This window comes from Chiloscyllium plagiosum, chromosome 4, assembly GCF_004010195.1.
Source record: "Chiloscyllium plagiosum isolate BGI_BamShark_2017 chromosome 4, ASM401019v2, whole genome shotgun sequence".
NCBI classification, from domain to species: Eukaryota; Metazoa; Chordata; class Chondrichthyes; order Orectolobiformes; family Hemiscylliidae; genus Chiloscyllium; species Chiloscyllium plagiosum.
In genome coordinates this window covers 44,341,603-44,359,554 of record NC_057713.1, presented here as the reverse complement: position 1 = coordinate 44,359,554, position 17,952 = coordinate 44,341,603, and the positions used below count along the sequence as shown (strand labels likewise).

The 17,952-nt window shown below is 37.2% G+C and overlaps 1 protein-coding gene across 1 annotated transcript in view; it reads right to left on the bottom strand.

Moving 5' to 3' along the window:
* The window catches only part of LOC122549189 (N-terminal EF-hand calcium-binding protein 1-like), a 64,615-nt gene that overhangs the window by 1,627 nt on the left and 45,036 nt on the right, over nucleotides 1-17,952 (bottom strand). Inside the window, exon 4 of the mRNA XM_043688580.1 lies at nucleotides 5,333-5,358. Within this exon, the coding sequence (XP_043544515.1) occupies nucleotides 5,333-5,358 (26 nt within the window). The remainder of the gene's footprint in view (nucleotides 1-5,332; nucleotides 5,359-17,952) is intronic.

Below are 17,952 nucleotides of genomic sequence, written 5' to 3'. Positions count from 1 at the left end.
TCTTCAACAGGAAGTATCCTTGGATGCTGCCTGACCTGCTGTGCTTTTCCAGCATCACACTCTCGACTCTGATCTCCAGCATTTGCAATCCTCACTTTCTCCTTATTATGCAATGATACCCACTAACACTACTATGTCGTATGTGCTGTGATGCCAACCAATATAAACTTTTCAAGGAATTTCATTTTCAAAACCAACTTGTGGTTGGAATAGTTGACTGTGTCTAAGTCCTATCCATTTACAGTGATATACCAAACACACTAGCAAGTCTTAATGAGAAGAGGTTCATGTCTTAAATAAGACAAAATCTTTTGCACAATAGCAATCAGGTATAGGTTACATTAGTAAGTTAGTCATTGTCACTAAGAATATTGGGAGACCTGTGAATATGTCTTCACCCTACAATATCTTAGGATGTTCTGCTTTTTATTCACCATGTCCTTATGGTGCCATCAGATTGGGTGGGGCTTAGTGGTGTCTCCAACATTAACATTTTCAGAATTATTGAGTTATGCAACATATCCCATGATTCTCTTTCATCAGGAGTGGAAAGCATTGTTCAAAATCTCAGTTGATTTTGAGAAGCTTGGTTTTGCAGGTCAGCTGAAATGGCTTTATCCTGTTTCACTCACTCACTTCCTGGGTTCAGCAAAGAAAGAAAGAGAGAGAGACATCCTTTTTTTTCATCTCTTGTGCAGGAATGACTAGCGGTTTTCTCAGCTGTGACCCTTACAGCACACACCTTCACCCATTAGCGCACCCAGACCAGAATTACATTTGTTTTCTAACTCCTACTCTTGAAAGGAGAATAAAATTCATGCCTGCAGTTTGCAACATAATCCATTGGAAATGGCTTTCCGCAGAAAGTGGGAGTGTGGCAGTCCACCCCTTGTTATCATGTAGCCACAGTCACAGTCCTGCTTGTTTTATTTGCCTCCCTTCCTTTGAGATTATTTTTAAATTTAGGTTCCCTCAAACCACTTTGAATGCAAAATTCTCGAATTCCTCTTCAGACAGCCACTGTTTTTACATCCACAACCATCTTCTGGGGTTGTGTTCTATTTCTTAAAAAATCATAAGGTTAATTAAAAGTTCAATATGTACATAAGTACTTTTGGTTTCTGACCAGTCGTTTAGACAATAGAATCATTCACAACTTTGGGATGTCCCAAAGCTATGTATGGTCAATGACATACTTTGAAATGTTAGCAATGTGATAGAGGAATCATAAAAACAACCACCCATAATTTGGGATAAATTGTTATCCTCATGGATAGAAGGTAGAAGAAATGTGAGAAGTGGAACTATGACACTTATGGGAGGTGCAGTTGTGCTGCTTGAGGGATATTCCATTAGAAACAGCAGAAAAAGAAGTGGCAAAGTAAGTTTCTGAGATGTGTTCATAAAATTTTAAGTAGAAAGTAAAGTACTGGAATTCCATAAGAAAAATGTACGCATGAAATGTCACAACAAACTTACATCCTTACATTCACAACAATGGGACCAGTTGTCACCGCTCTAGTATGTTACGGCCCTATCTCCAACCATTATGTCTTCAAGGATAGCTCCAAAATGCATGAGTTAAAAAAGAAAGAATCACAGATTAAGTGCTGCATTTTGGAAAAGCAAATCAGGACAGGACGAATACAGTTAATGGTAAGTTCCTGGGCATGTTGCTGAACAAAGAACCTTGGAGTGCAGGTTCATAGTTCCTTGAAAATGGAGTCTGAGGTAGATAGGATAGTGAAGAAGGTGTTTGGTATGCTTTCCTTTACTGTTCAGAGCATTGAGTATAGGAATTGGGAGGTCATTTTGTGCCTGTACAGGACATTGGTTAGGCCACATTTGGAATATTGTGTGCAAATCTGGTCTCCTTTTTATAGGAAGGATGTTGTGAAACTTGAAAGGGTTCAGAAAAGATTTACAAGGATATTGACAGGGTTGAAGGATTTGAGCTACAGGGAGATGCTGAATTGGCTGAGGTTGTTTTCTGTGGAGCATCGGAGGCTGAGGGGTGACCTTAATAGAGGTTTATAAAATCATGAGGGGCATGGAAAGGGTGAATAAACAAAGTCTGTTCCTGGGATGAGGGAGTTCAGAACTAGAGGGCATAGGTTTAGGGTGAGAGGGGAAAGATTTAAAAAAGACCTTGGGGCAACTTTTTCAACTAAAGGGTGGTGCATATATGGAATAATCTGCCAGAGGAGGTGGTGGAGGCTGACACAATTATGATATTTAAAAGGCATCTGGATGGGTACATGAATAGGAAGGGTGTAGAGCGATATGGGCCAAGTGCTGGCAAATGGTACTAGAGTAATTTAGGATATCTGGTCAGCATGGACGAGTTGGACTGAAGAGTCTGTTTCCATGCTGTACATTTCTATGACTCTGTGACTTTATTTAAATCATGCTTTTCATGATCATTGTTTGTTTTTAAAAAAGTCTTATACCCAATGAAACAAATTTTGAAGTGATAATATAGTTTTCCATAAAATATTTAAAATGTGAATTCAAACTTTTATTCCTAAATAATGGACTGGCATAAGATTTCAGGGACCAAAGCCCTCCAACCAAGATTGCTTCAGAGATACCAAACCATAATTCACTTGGAGTATTTTGGAGTATAACCCTGTCAGTTATCAAAAAAGGATGTTAGATATGTATATACATCCCCCTTGAACAGTGCAGTTGAACTCTGCCAAGATTATACTGGGTTACAATTGTAAACATTTGTCATTGCCCAGAAGTTATTTTTTGATTTGTTTTTAATTCTTTGGAGCTAGCAAGGACAGGAGTGCTCCCAGCAGATAATGTCAGTTATGACTAGATCCCTTCACACTATTCTCACATCAAGGCAGGTAGCCTGAAATTCAACACAGCAGTCAGACAAGCTGCCTGTGCAAGTATAAGTGGCTTTGACAGCATGCTGGATTACTCAGATGAAAACAAAAGCAAAATGTTGCTGATGCTGAAAACCTAAGAAGAATAAACCTCAGAAAATGTTGCAATGCAGGAGGCATGCACTATGACATCACTATTCACAAATTAACAAAGAAATTGTTTGAAGTTGATGATCATTTATCAGATCTTGTCTCTCCTCACTGCTCCTACCTCCTTTTCATTCTTACACAAGATTGACATGGCCATTGTTATATTATATGTTTTGTTGCCATTAAGGCAGTTATGGAGCACATTCTTAACAACTAAATTGTTTGCTACATCACTTCTTCTGTTCAGAAATACTGTGGATAATAAAATAAAATACTGTGGATATTGAAGTCAGAACAATTCTTTTCTCTTCTTCCTTTCTCGTCTTTGGACTATTTTTGTAACATTATCTCCTTTTCTTTGGCATTTCAAAATTTACTCCATGAGCCTTCTATTTCTGCCTGGTGGCATTATTTACTTCCATCTTTTCCCCACGCACCTGTAACTAGCTTCTTTCTAAAAATTTGTCTTTCATTCTCTGCTGGCAAAGCAATTTCAATATTAACTCTTCCAGAGCAATTGCCTTATTCAACCTTAGATCTTTGTTTTGGGATTGATTACAATTGCTTCTGGACATTTAGTATGCATCAAAGGAGACAAGCACATAAATAAGATTAGAATTTACTGAAAAGTTAATGACTTCTACCTAATAATTTTGTTCAGTCACTTATTGAACTGCTTGCCATACACCAAGTTTGCTCAAACATGCTTATATTGGCTGGGTCGCATATCGTTCCGATGCTGCTAGTGTTTTTTTTCTAATTGTCTCAGGTGAAAATGTGGGAAGTATGATATCCACAAAAAGTGCTGTAGTAATTAATAATGGCCTATGTATTAATTTTCATGTAACTTTTAAAAAATGAATATTCCATGAAGAAATTACATTAGCAAGAATGTTAATTATTGCCCATTTCATATAGCTGATGAACTGCAAGTACTAGACTTGCCAGTAATATGAAAGCCCAGAGAATAAGAGAGAATCATGTAAGAATACAAAATTGACTAAGGGACAAGAAGCACAGAATGACAACTGTTTTTGAGACTGGAAATGTTTCCCAAAGGATAGTACTAGAGGCAATGCTCTCTTTGAATCTGGAGAATTCATGAATCCCATTTCAATCCTTACATAAACTCTTGTATTTAGTTCAGCAGGAATGATATTTTCTCAGAACAAATATATGTGATTCTCAGGCTTTCCTTTTGAAACTTGAAGGGGGTATTTATAATGTAATACATTTTGCAAGAGACGGGTGGGTTTGGACCATACCATTTTACACTGTGTTCACTTCATCAGAGCATTAAAAAGGCACACTGTAAAACAGGATGCCCAGCCTTGACCTGGCCAGTCCACTAGATTAACTAATTTGACCTTCCTAATGTCCATATGAATAAACTAGATTTTAAAATAATTTACGTTGATAGCAGCTTGAATGTCAATTGATGAAATAAATTTTGTCATGGTTGACGGTGAATTGTAGATTGAGCAATATGCACATGGAGTTTGTCTCCCATCTGCATCAGAAGGAACCAGGTGTATTCATGCATTGTGACATCCGTTCCTGATTTCAAGAGATATTCAATATTTTATGCAGCATTTTCAATACTTCAATCACCACTATATTGATGTGTAAGCCTAGATACTTTGGTCCATGTCTTTGAAGTTGGCTTTGAAATAACAAACATCTAATGGGAATGTTGCCACTGAATCAAGGCTAGCACAAAACAGTGAATAATGCCAAGCTTATTCATAGGAGTCAGGGCATGGCTGAACAGAGTAAAGAAAATTACCGAAGACGTGGTCGAAGCCAGGCTTTTCTGCAAACTATTGAAGCGTTTAAAGCAAATACTGACAATTGGCATGAAGAGAAAATTGTTTCTTATTTGTTAACTTAATTTATAAGCTCCACAGGCATCAGTACAAATCAAATAATCAGTTGGGCTACATTGTGTTGTGGAATTATGATCAAAAATCTGACAAATAGAAAACATCAATTACGGACTGACAAAACAGAAGACACGTTGAACCACTGGAACACACATAAATACTACATTACTCTGTCCCCTTTGAACTCTCTTTCAGACAATTTACATCCAGTTGTCATGAATTTTTGCATGAAAAGTAAACCATATACACAACTCCAGAAATGTAGAATGGTTTGATTCAGTTTTTAAAAATTTAATTCCAAGTTTTAGTTTGAAAAAACATATTTTAAATGATCATATTGCTAAGTGGGTAATAAAACATTTAACATTATACAAAAAAATACAATATCTTAGAAATCTTTTCCTGCATTTTACTTGCTGCTCTATTGAGCATAGCACATGGTGAAAGCATAGCACTTACCACATATTTCTTCAATGTTGAGGTTGCTAAAATGAAAGCAAAAAATATATATATTTTAGTGATACTGCTGACCATGCTGCCTTGTACATTATTTACACATGGGTAATCTTTGATGCTGAAAAGAATTATCAAATATTTATTATATGGCACTCTGTCTCATGAAGTATTACCACACTTATATTTAAAAAGTCCCCTAAGAGTATATCTTTAAATGTATTAATAAATTAGATTGTATTAATTCAGTGACATTCAAATTTAAAAATTATTTTGCAATTGGGGTTCTATTGGCACTTTTTCAATATAATTGCAAATAGAAAATTAGACAATATCAATTATTTTAGATAGCACAGTAAAATGAGATAATTTTAGTCAAATGAGAAATAAATTTGCGGATTGAAAATGATGAAGATGATATCAAAAGAATTAAATCAGTTGTTTTGAGAAATGGCTTATGAATGTGATGGATGATTCATTAGGATATATTCTGATCCATTCAGTTAAAGGTGAACAAATTTATTGGTTTGCTAAACTATTGTGTCGTCACGTTGGCTTGATGATGTAGCCTGCAAACTTACTTTACTGAAACAAAATGTTCCAAACTCAAGATGCAATCTATTGGGATATGTACCTCTATTAAAATGCACTGTTGCTGCAGTTTTCTACAAGGGGAGAATTTTACAAGAACACAGAGACATTAAAGTTGAATACTTTCTGCTTAAATGCCGTACCAGTGCTTCACAATTGCCTGCTTGATCATTAACATAATTGATTGCCAGAAGCAGTAATGAAAGTGACAATGATTGATGGTGATAAGAATAAACCAGGAATGAAGATAGTAGATTATATAAGCAGTGTAACATTGTTCACTAGGTTTGCACCTGCAATTCCATTCAAACTTGGATGGTATGGGCAATAAATTTGTGCACCATGTTTCATTTACATGTTCCCATTCTTTTTCTGAAAGAAACATTGTTCTTCATCATTCTGCTAAATCTACATGATAGCAAGGACACAGGACTAGCTCATTTCCCCATCTCACTCCTCTGGAGTCATTAGCATGAAGGACCACCAAGAAAGAGTTAGAGGTAGTCTTTAGGACAGCAGCAGAAACCCTGTTGATGCCCCATTTGGAAAGACATGGCACCATAATGGGCATCGCTCCCTCTACTCAGTTTCCAAAAGTTTACCTTTTTAAAGATGCAAGTCAATCTGAATTTAGAAAATGATTTTCTTCTGTCACTTTTTGCAGACTTTCTCCTTGTGCTGTAAAAATGGTTTCATTGCAATTCTCTTCGTGCTGAGTTTTGGCAGAGGGGTGGGGGGATTCAGGAAAAATGAGATTTAGAAACACAAAATACAAAGTGAAAGATGAAAGCATCAGAATAATATCGTGATATGTGAAAAGGTAAGCAGAGTGGGACAGGAGGTGTCAAAGAGTTTAGCAAAAATTGTACGTCAGTTTTTGAGGTCATTAGAGGAAACAGAAGTTAAAAAATTAAATGATATATTCTTCATTTCAATGTCTGAAACACCTACAACAAGGTAGATGAACTAATGACAAAAGTAGGGTGTTTTAAATGTAATCGCCATTACAGAGCCATTGTTACAAGGAGATCAAGGGTGGGAAATAAATATATTCAAGATAGAGAATATTTCAGAGAGATAGACAGATGGAAAAGAAGGAAGGGTAGCACTGGTTGCAAAGAATAACATAAGGCAGTAAGTTAGAAAGGATCTTGACTTATAGGATCATGAATGTATAATCAACATGGGTAGAAATTATGAAAAGTGGAAGTCAGAAAATATTATTGGGAGTATCTTTAGGCCGTCATATCAGTGGACAGAGCAGTTCATGTTTGGAGCTTGTAATAAAGGCAATGTAATAATTGTGGGAGAAGTTTACCTTCATGTAGACTAAGACAATCAAATCAGCAAGCATGTTCCAAAACTGAGTTTGCAGAATGTTTACTTGACACTTTCTTGGAACACAGATTGTGGAACTGAGAAGGGATAAAGCTATCTTAGATTCAGCATGTGTAATGAAGCCAGAGAAGGAGCAGCACTCTGAAAGCTACTGCTTCCAATTAAACCTGTTGGACCATAACCTAGTGTTGTGTGATTTTTAACTTTGTACACCCCAGTCCAACACCGGCATTTCCAAATCAAGCCAGATTAATTAGTAACATCACAGTTAAAGATCTTCTGAGAAACAGTGATCACATGATGATTCATTTTCATGTTAAGAGTAACATATTCCAAACATAAATAAGAATTTTAAATTTAACCAAATCCAATTACATAGATATGGGGAGAGAACTGACTAAGGTTAATCGGGTATATAGCTAAAAGATATGGCTATAAATGAACATTAGTATTTCTTTAAATTTTGAGAGTGTTCAACAGATGTACATTCTATTAGAGAACAAAAACTCAGCAAGAAATACTCATCCATTATTTACTCAGGGAGTTAAGGATTATTATATTAAAATAGGAGGTCTATAATATTGCAAAAAAAACTCTCTGAGCATTGAAATTGTTTTAGAAACCAGCAAATGACTAGTAAATATGGAAAATGTTTGAGTGTGACCAGAAATATTAAACACATAGTTGAAGCTTTTATAAGGTTAATAATCACATAATGCCAGGTTATAGTCCAACAAGTTTAATTGGAGCACTAGCTTTTGGAGCACTGCTCCTTCATCATATGTATATAAAAGTGAAGACAGTAGCTGGAGTAAAATGGTGGTCCCTTAGAAGTAGAAACAGGAGAAATTATTGTGGGGAATGAGGAAATGGCAGAGGTACTGAACAAATATTTTGTGTCGGCAAAAGTGTATTTCCACAAATAGATGGCAACTAAGCACTAAAAGAATGAGTCAAAAGGTGTAGCACTGGAAAAGCACAGCAGGTCAGGCAGCATCTGAGGAGCTGGAAAGTTAATGTTTCAGGCATAAGCCCTTCATCAGGAATTTCTGATGAAGAGCTTATGCCTGAAACGTCGACTCTCCTGCTCCTCAGATGCTGCCTGACCTGCTGTGCTTTTCCAGTGCCCCACTTTTTGACTCTGATCTCCCAACTGCAGTCATCATTTTCTAAGAAAAAGAATAACAAAAGTAATATCAACATGAACAAACGTATTCTAGAATATATATCGTCTAAAATCTGATAAATTCCCAACCCCTGATTTCTTTCACCCTCGGGTTACAAAAGGATAGTTGCAGAGACGTTGATGTGTTAGCCATTATTTTCCAAAATGTCTTAGAATTGGGAACAGTCCCACCAGATTGAAAGTTGTTTTTTAAGAAAGGAGGGTGAGAGATAACAGGGAACTTCAGGCCATATTGGGAAAACCTGAAAGCCATCATTAAGGAAGATTTAACAACATATTTAGATAAACCTAGCATGACTAAAATAAGTCAAAATGGTGTTACTAAAGGGAAATCCTGTTCAACAAACTTCTTGGTGCTTTTTGAATATGTAACCAGTATATGTAACAAAGGGAAACCATCAATGTAATATACCTCGGTTTCCAAAAGACATTAGATGAAGGACCACATGAAAGTTTAATAGACAAGATAAGGGCTTATAGAGTTGGGTGTGATATATAAGCACAGATAGAGGATTAGTTAATGGACACAAAGAAGAGCTAGAAAGAAACAAGGCATTCTCAAGTTGATGCACATTGCATAGTGGAGTGCCACAAAAGTCAATGCTGTAGACTATTTACAATCTTCATGAAGAACTTAGCTAAAAGACAGAAAGTAACATATCTATTTGTTGATATATATATAATTTGCTGATGATGCAAAGCCTGTTGGAATAGGAAGCTGTGGGAAGGACACAAAGAAACTGCAAATAAATATAGGCAGGTTAAGTAAGATTAGATTAGATTCCCTAGTGTCGAAACAGGCCCTTCAGCCCGACATGTCCACACCGACCCTCTGAAGAGTAACCCACCCCCTCTGACTAATGCACCTAACACTATAGACAATTTAGCATGGCCAATTGACCTGACCTGCACATCTTTCGAATGTGGGAGGAAACCGGAGCACCCAGAGAAAACCCACACAGACACAGGGAGAATGTGCAAACTCTACACAGACAGTCGCCCAAGGCTGGAATCAAACCTGGGACTCTGGCGCTGTGAGGCAGCAGTGCTAACCACTGAGCCACCATGCAAGCAGGAAATAAGATGGCAAATGGATTATAAAGTTGGGAAGTAAAAGCATGAAGGTATCACTTTGGTCACAAAAAATAGAGAAATAATATTTTTAAAGGTATAAACCTCTCATCATTGATATTCAAAGAGACTTAGGTAGGCTTGTGTAGTGACTGCAGAAAGCTTATTTGAGGTACAGAAAGCAATTAGAAAGACAAATGGCATGTTTGTCTTTCCTGCAAATGGATTGGAACACAGGAATGAAGAAGTCTTGTTACAGGTGAACGGGATTTTACGGAGACCACATGTGGAGTACTGTGTGCAGTTTTGGTCTCCCTGTTTCAGAAAGAAGGCAGCACAGTAAATGTTAATGACATTAGGTTCTGGAATAAGGGATTTGCCCTATAATAAATATCTGATCAAACTGGATCTATATTCTCTACAGTTTAGAACAATGTCATTCAGACATTCAAGATTTTGAAGGGACTTGAAACGATAATTGCTGAGAGATTGCTTCCATTCGTCAGGAAATCTCAAACAGGAGAAGAAACCCTTTGGAGGTAAAGACATCATATTGGGCTCAATGTGTTAACTCTGCTTTTCTCTCTACAGGTGCTGTCAGACTTGCTGAGTTTCTTTAACACTTTCTATTTTGATTACTGTGAGAGCCTGATATCCAGACTGCAAAGGTGAAGTCATTGATAAAGTAGAGTGGGAAGGCCAAGCAGCCAGATTTTCCTCCATTGGAATTTGTCATTACTGGTTGTAAACCATGTGGAAACAGATGCTGCTCCAAATTCAAGTCCCAATGTATAAGATAATGCACTTTCAAAATTCCAGAACACCTATGCTTTTTCAAAGTAAAGCTGATTTCTATACCATACTTCTTAATACTGCAATCCCATCAAAATGCATAATTCAAATTCCCCCTTATGTATATATTGTTTCTTAACTTTAAAGTGAGAAAGTGTGATTGCCCTTCATGGTGCTCAGTGGGTGATTCAAAGGGTGCAATGTGTCACAATGTGCCAAGGCAAATTATTTTTTTCCAAAAGTAACAAAGAATGCTGAAGAAGATCAATTCAATTATTGTCAGCTGAGAGTGAAGAGAGAAAAAAATTAAAGGCAGTGAATGAAGTTAGTTCATGTACCACAAAGCTATGTCCCATTCAGTCATCCATCCAAGAAAAATCAGGACAACTCCACCAACAATAAAACTGTCACTTCATGCACTAATCTACTTAACAGTGCGAAGCATTGCTGCAATATACCTCATCTGGGAAATACAGTGCTGTCACAAGGTATCATGGAGATTTCTTCAATTCTCCAGGACTTTATTGACCTCTGCTCACATGTCTAAGACCCAAATAGCTTTTACTTTCTTCAGAAATAATTTACGCAGCTCATGATCAATAGTAGCAAAAAATAATAATTTTTATTAAAAGCTAGCAAGGTGAGTTTGAAGAATGTGAATTATTTAGTATGGTCTGACAATGTTTATTCTAATTTCAAATGTCAAGTAATTTATTTATTATTGTGTACTGATGCCAAACTGAATTATTAATTCTAACATTTCACTGATCTCTCAAACTTCTCACTGGTTAAAATCCTTGAAGTGAAAATTGCTGACGACCAATAAGGCATTCACTATCACCAGTCTGTTGCTGGGACAACCATCACTAACCATGTAAGCAATTTATGGATTCAGTCTGATGACTTGATGTAATTCTTTGAAGGAAAAATTCATTTTCTTATCATGAGCTAGAATTAGACCATTATTTGTCAATGGCATAACAAACAAAATATGATTAGCAATCAGTATTTCTTTTAATTGTTTGTTGGACTTCAGTGAATGCTTAAATTCCTTCTGCAACCTCCACAACAAAGACATTGAAGGAATGGCTAACAGCATTGGCATCACAGAAGGCATAGAAAGCCTATAGGAACAAAATAAGATTTACATTGGTTTTCTGTGAAACTCGTGATCTGAATAAAAATTGTTTATGATTCATAGCCCCTGCCAGATAGATCACAAATTAATGATAATTTCAGATAAGGAGGAGTCATTTTCATCTTTCAAATACACCATTGACTGTTTTTACTCCTTATTATCTATGAGGTTAAGAGACCATTATGAACTCAGAATATAATTTGGTTTGCACACATTTATACTTGAATTCTACAGTTTAGCTTCACGTCTCACTTCTAGTGTTTCACAAATCATTTTGATGACTCCCACGGACAGCAAAACACATTAATGCTATATTTTGGTATAAGCCTGCTTCTTTTTCTGACGTTTGCCTGTGCAAACTTCCTCTAAGCTGAATGACTAACACAACATTTTAGCAAGCTGAGGAACTGAGAATTAATCAAACACAATCTAATTAAAACTGTTTTCCTTCACTTAAGCATCATGTTGACACATGTTGGTGTTAAAGTTTGCAATTTGCAAAAACAATATTAATGTTTTGGGCTTTTACCAAATGCAGCACCTGCTGAAGCAGAGCTAAATGTAAAAATGATGATGGTTTTAGTTAACTCCTTCCTGTCAAAGGCAACTGCTGGCAGTTACTGGAAACATTTTAATACTTAATAGTCTGAATTATCTGCTTTTGTCCTGTGTTGTAATCTTCTGTGTTTCTACAAGGTTTGGAGGTATGTGTAAGGAAAAGCTTTGCTGCTGACTTGAATGATCTGTTTCTGTGCTGCAATTTGCTATGGTTTTGTGAGCTGATTGAGACCACAATGAATTATTTAATAGCTGTACTATTCAAACTGTGGTAACACTCACATTCTAAATTTGGAACATTACATGCTCAGACCTATTTCTGTTTCTTCCTGAAAGGGAATGTTTTCCTTTATCACTACGTGGTTTCTGTGAGATGCTAACTACATTGTTTGATGTTTAAACTTGAGGGAGATATTAAATGCATTGCAAGTACCTTTGCCATTTTAGTTTTGTTTCAAAGATAAAAGAAAAATTTCAATAGAATATCATAAGCTCTATCCCTCTGTCTTCCAGAAGCTGGTTTTATCATTTATGTCTAGGTAAGGGATATACTGTGCAACTGACTTCAGTGGAAAAGCAAATCAAGTTACTGATTCACTAATGCCTAGTCTTCCTTCCATCAAAGTTGAATGCTGTGCCTTTAATATTCATAAGGAACCTACCATCTTTTTCTTACCCTTAACTCAGTGTCTGAGATCAATGGTAATGATTTTCAAGTCTGAAGAAAAATTATTGTCTTCTCCCACATTAAAAAACATTCAAACCATTGAATGCTGCAAAGACAAAGAATTTCTATAACTGAGGCAAAAAAAATGGAATAGGAGGAGCAATATGAACTGTAAAGAGCACATATTGAGGAACCATCAGAATCCATTTTCATAGGAACTTTCACACCAACATGGTATTTTGCAGCAAATTTTCCAGTAAGTAAGCCTAAGAAGTCCACTCAAGACAAGTAACTTCCAGTAATTGCCTATTTAAAGACTGCCCATAGTACCCTTTTAAGAAAAGCAAATACATAAAAGTCAAACTTTCATCAAAGGGAAGCAAAAGCAACAGTTAAATCAAACCTATATATGTAATAAAAAAGGGAATTCTCTCTTGTGTTTGAATACTTAAAGGGATGCTGTTGGGATAAATGGAATATTTTATTTTTGTGGTGTGCTTTGAAAGCTTTCAATTTGTACTATATACAAATAATTTAGTTTATTCTACATTATAGTCTATTCTTTTACAAATATAGGAACTAGGAGCCGGAGTAGAGCATTCAACCCCTTCTCCTCGACTCCAGTTTTTAGAAGTAATCTATTCTTTTATTGTTAAAGCCAGTGCTGCACATCATGTGCTTGTGTTTCAGTGAAACGCTTACTTATTAATCTTATATTTTAAAAAAAGTGGGCTGTCAAATGAAGAGAGATTGGTTTAAATGGACCCATATTCATTGAAATTTATAAGGATGAGAGGGGATCTTATAGAAACATAAAATTATAACCAGAGCTGAACAGAATAGACGCAAGGAAGCTGTTTTCCCTGGCTGGGGAATCTAGAACCAAGGATCATGAAGGGCATGGATAGGATGAATAGCCAAGGTCTTTTTCCCAAGGTAGGAGAGTCCAAAATAGAGGGCTCAGGTTTAAGTTAAGAGAAGAAAGGCTTAAAAAGGATCTGAGGAACAACTTTTTAAATGTATGGCGCAAGCTGTCAAAGGAGGTAGTGGAGGTGGGTACAATCACAACATTTAAAAGACATCTGGATGGGTACATGAATAGGGAGGGTTTAGAAGGAAATAGGTCAAATGCTGGCAAATGAGATTAGATCAGTACAGGATATCTGGTTGGCATGGACAACTTGAACTGAAGGGTCTGTATCTGTGCTGTGAAACTCTATGACTCTATGACTTTAACCAAATTTCAGTCTCAGATCTGACTGTTCAGGAATCATAAATAATCATAAGAATTGGAAGGTCTTGAAGGATTTGAATTCACTCAGTTTAAGAGAGTTCCTTCTCTTACTCAAATTAACAAATACGTTGTGATTCTAGGCATAAAACAGATGTGTTATGGTAAAGTTTACTGTATGGCTTTGAATGTTGCTAAGAGTTTTCTCGAATTAAAAGTTACAACAGTGGGTTGTTTGAAATTTTTGACTAAAGCAAAACTGAGACAGAAGATAAATTGAAGTTTAAAGTAAAAGTAGGATTTTATAAGGATGAGATGTTTCCAATATTTACAACTGAAAGAAAAGAAACCTAGACATTGATGTCACAGTTGGATTTAGCTGAGATACAGCTAGAAATAAGAAAAGATGGACTTGGAGAAAGGGCAGCTAGAAGAAAACCAGAGGACAATGAAAATTGAGAAAAGAGAAGCAAAGGGAAATAGATTTTTTAAAAATCTTGAACACAAAAGAGATAGGGAATTCAGAGTTGGCCAAAGAAAAGCTTCAGCATAACGACAGAGGAGGAGAGAATATCTTGGAGATGATTCTGATTTCAAGGTTGCAATTAAGAATCTACGCCTAATGCATACATTTACTGGAAGTATATATTACTCCATCTGATGGGGTGGGTGGACAGATGAAGTGGTCAAACAATTTTTGGATATTAATGATAAAAAGTGTTTTGACAGGTACAGCTATAACTGTGTAGACCAGTTTGGCAGAAGAACAGTCTGTAGAGTGTCAGACTGTCAAAAACTGTCGACTTAATGCTTATGAGATTGTCACATGTTAAGAGAATCACATGTTTGTGGCTTTTGCAAGGGAGAAAGAAATGCTATTAGATCAGTGGGTTAGATCACTTGCGCTTCAGAAAAATTGAGAATGTAACAGAAATAATGGAAATGGAAAAATTCAGAAATAACATTGTTGCAAATGGAAAAACTAAATGTAAATTCCAATATGTTAAAAAAATGTCAATGTCTGGCAGGACAGGAGGGCTCGAGTTGGAGGCTTGGAAGTGGGATAATGTGGGGGGAGGGGAAATGAGGAAACTGTTGAAATCCACACTAATCCTGTGTGGTTGCAGGGTGCCAAGGCGGAATATGAGGCTTTCTTCCTCCAGGCGTCGGGTAGTAAGAGTTTGATGATGGATCTATCACCTTCTCCCTCACCTCATCTACCTACTGCATTCTTAGCTACCTGGCCCCAACCCCACCCCCTTCCCGTTTATCTCTCCACCCCCAGCCCACAAGCCACATTCCTGATGAAGGGCTTATACCCGAAATGTTGACTCTCCTGCTCCTCAGATGCTACCTGACCTGCTCTGCTTTTCCAGCATCACACTTTCGACTCTGATCTCCAGCATCTGCAACCCTCACTTTCTTCTTCTCAAAACTGGAAATTGTCCAGGTCCTGTTGTATTTGAACATGGACTGCTTCAGAATCAGAGAAGTCATAAATAGTGCTGAACACTGCGCAATCTTCTGCAAACAAAGCCACTCTTGATCTTATGATGGATGGAAGGTGATTGATGAAGCAACTGAAGGTGGTTTGTCTTATGACACTATCCTGATGAAACTTGCAACAACATCCTGGAGCTGAGATGACTGAACTCCAAAATCCACAGCCACTTTCCTTTGTGCTAGGTATAGCTCTAACCTTTGGAACGTTTCTGCTTGACTTCTAGGTTTGATGCCACATTTGGTCAAATTGGCCCTGATGTTAATGGCAGTCACTCTCAGCTCATCACCAGAATGGAGCTCTTATTTCATCAAAGCTGTATGAGGTCAGGAACTGAGTAAAACTGCCAGAACTCTGACTGAGTTTCAGCAAGTAGCTTATTGCTAAGCAAATGCTGCTTGATAGCATTGTTGAAGACATATTTCATAAACTTTCACCCTTTTTTAATGTACAGGACATATATGCAACAATTTTCCACATTATCGGGTAGATGCCAGTGTTGTGACAGCTAGGCCAGTGGCACAGCAAGTTCTGCAGCACATTTTAAATAGTTGCTGGTATGCTGTCAGGGCCCATAATTTCTACAGTGACCAGTGTCTTCAGTCATTACTTGAAATCACGTGGAATATATTGAATTGACTGAAGACTGGCATCTGTAAAGCTGGGGACCTCTGAAAAAGGTCAGGATGGATGATTCAATCAGCATTTCTGGCTGGGGTAATGCTGGGCCATGAGTATACAGATTGTGTTGGAATAAAATTCTTCTGTTGATCGCCCTTGCAGCTGTTAGATGCCCACTCTTGAGTTGCAAGATCTGTTCAAAATCTATCTCACTTTGTGTCAAATGGATATATTTTGTCATGACAATGGAGTGTATCCTCAACTTGACAGTAGACTTTGTCTCCATAAAGTCTGCTCCTATGCTATCATGGACAAATGCATCTGTAGCTGGCAAATTAGTAAGGATGAGGTCAAGTATGTTTTCTGCTCTTGTAGTTCCCTCACCCCACCTGTCACAGACCCAGTGTAGCAGCTATCAAGTCACTCTTGGTGGTAGACATTGAAACCCCCCAGCCACTTTACATGTTGCAGCCTTGCCACCTTCAGTGCTTCTACCATGTTTTGCTCAACATGGAGGAGTATTGATTCATCAGCCGAGAGAGGACAGTACGTGGTAATCAGCAGGCAGTTTCATTGCCCATATCTGACCTGATGCTATGCAACTTCACTGGGTCCAAAGTCAATGTTGAGGACTCTGAGGGCAACTCCCTCCTGACTGTGCCACCTCCTCTGCACGATCTGACTGCGTTAGTGACTGCCAGAAACACAAATAGAAATTGCTGGAAAAGCTCAGCAGGTCTGGCAGCATCTGTGGAGAGAAATCAAGTGAACCTTCCTTGGAACCATGCCAAGATTGATAGACCTGCTGAGTTTCTCTAGCACTTTCTGTTTTTAATTCATTTAAAAATAATTCCCTAGTTCTCCTCTTAAATATTTTATAAATAGCATGTAAGGGTTGATTCCATTGCTTGACTAATTGAGACCAGCTCTTGAATGTCGATAAGTAGAATTTTGAGCAGCTGGGCTGTGTTTAGCATAGTCATTTCTGGCGCTTTAGCCAATGCATGATGGTCCATTTCATTACATCCCTTTTTTGAGACTTTTCAGCAGTTGATATAACAAATGGCTTCCTTGGATATTTCAGGATGCTGTTGAGAGTCAACTGCATTTCGATGGTCCTGGAATCTCATGGAGGCCAGGCCAGGCCAGGTAACAATGATTGCTTTTCTTACCTAAAATATTCCAGATTTTTATTGAATTCAAATTCCACACACAAAACCAGGTAAGTAACTAGGTCATTGCTTGTACATCATAGTTGAGTTAAAATGCTTACCCTTTTTCTTTCTACAGGGACTGCCAGACCTGCTGAGCTTCTCCAGCCCTTTCTGTTTTAATTCACTGAAAAATAATTCCCTAGATCCCCCCTAAATGTTTTATCAGTACGTTTTTTGGTGGAGGATGAAAGAATAGTAGAGAGTTTAAATAAACGGCAACATATAGTTAGGGTGAAATGGAATAACGTGGGAGAAGGCTCATGTAGGGCATTAACCTGGCCTCAAAGTTTTGGGAGAATTGGCACTTTATCTGTAATATTATTTTGATTGAGTTTTTTTCTAAATGATAGTAGAAATAAAAGTACACATGTCCGAGGAAGACATGATACATTTATGAAACAGCTATAGGAGAGAAATTGATGCTGAAAAATCCCTCAAGTTGGATACATTTACTGGCTATCATGGTATGCACCCTATGCTGTTGTATGCAGATAGTGCATGAATTGCACTAAATTTTCAATCCATCTTAAATGTGCAAATCATATTTAACTGGAAAATGTAAACCCTAAAGTGAATCAAAATAACTTTTCAACATTGTAGCACTCACAAACCTCTCATTTTCTGTAAGACAGCTGCCTACTTGTGCATTTAACTAGAATATATTAGTTTGAGTTCACGCAGACTCCTTGAAAAGACAGGGTATCAATTTCAAAAGGTT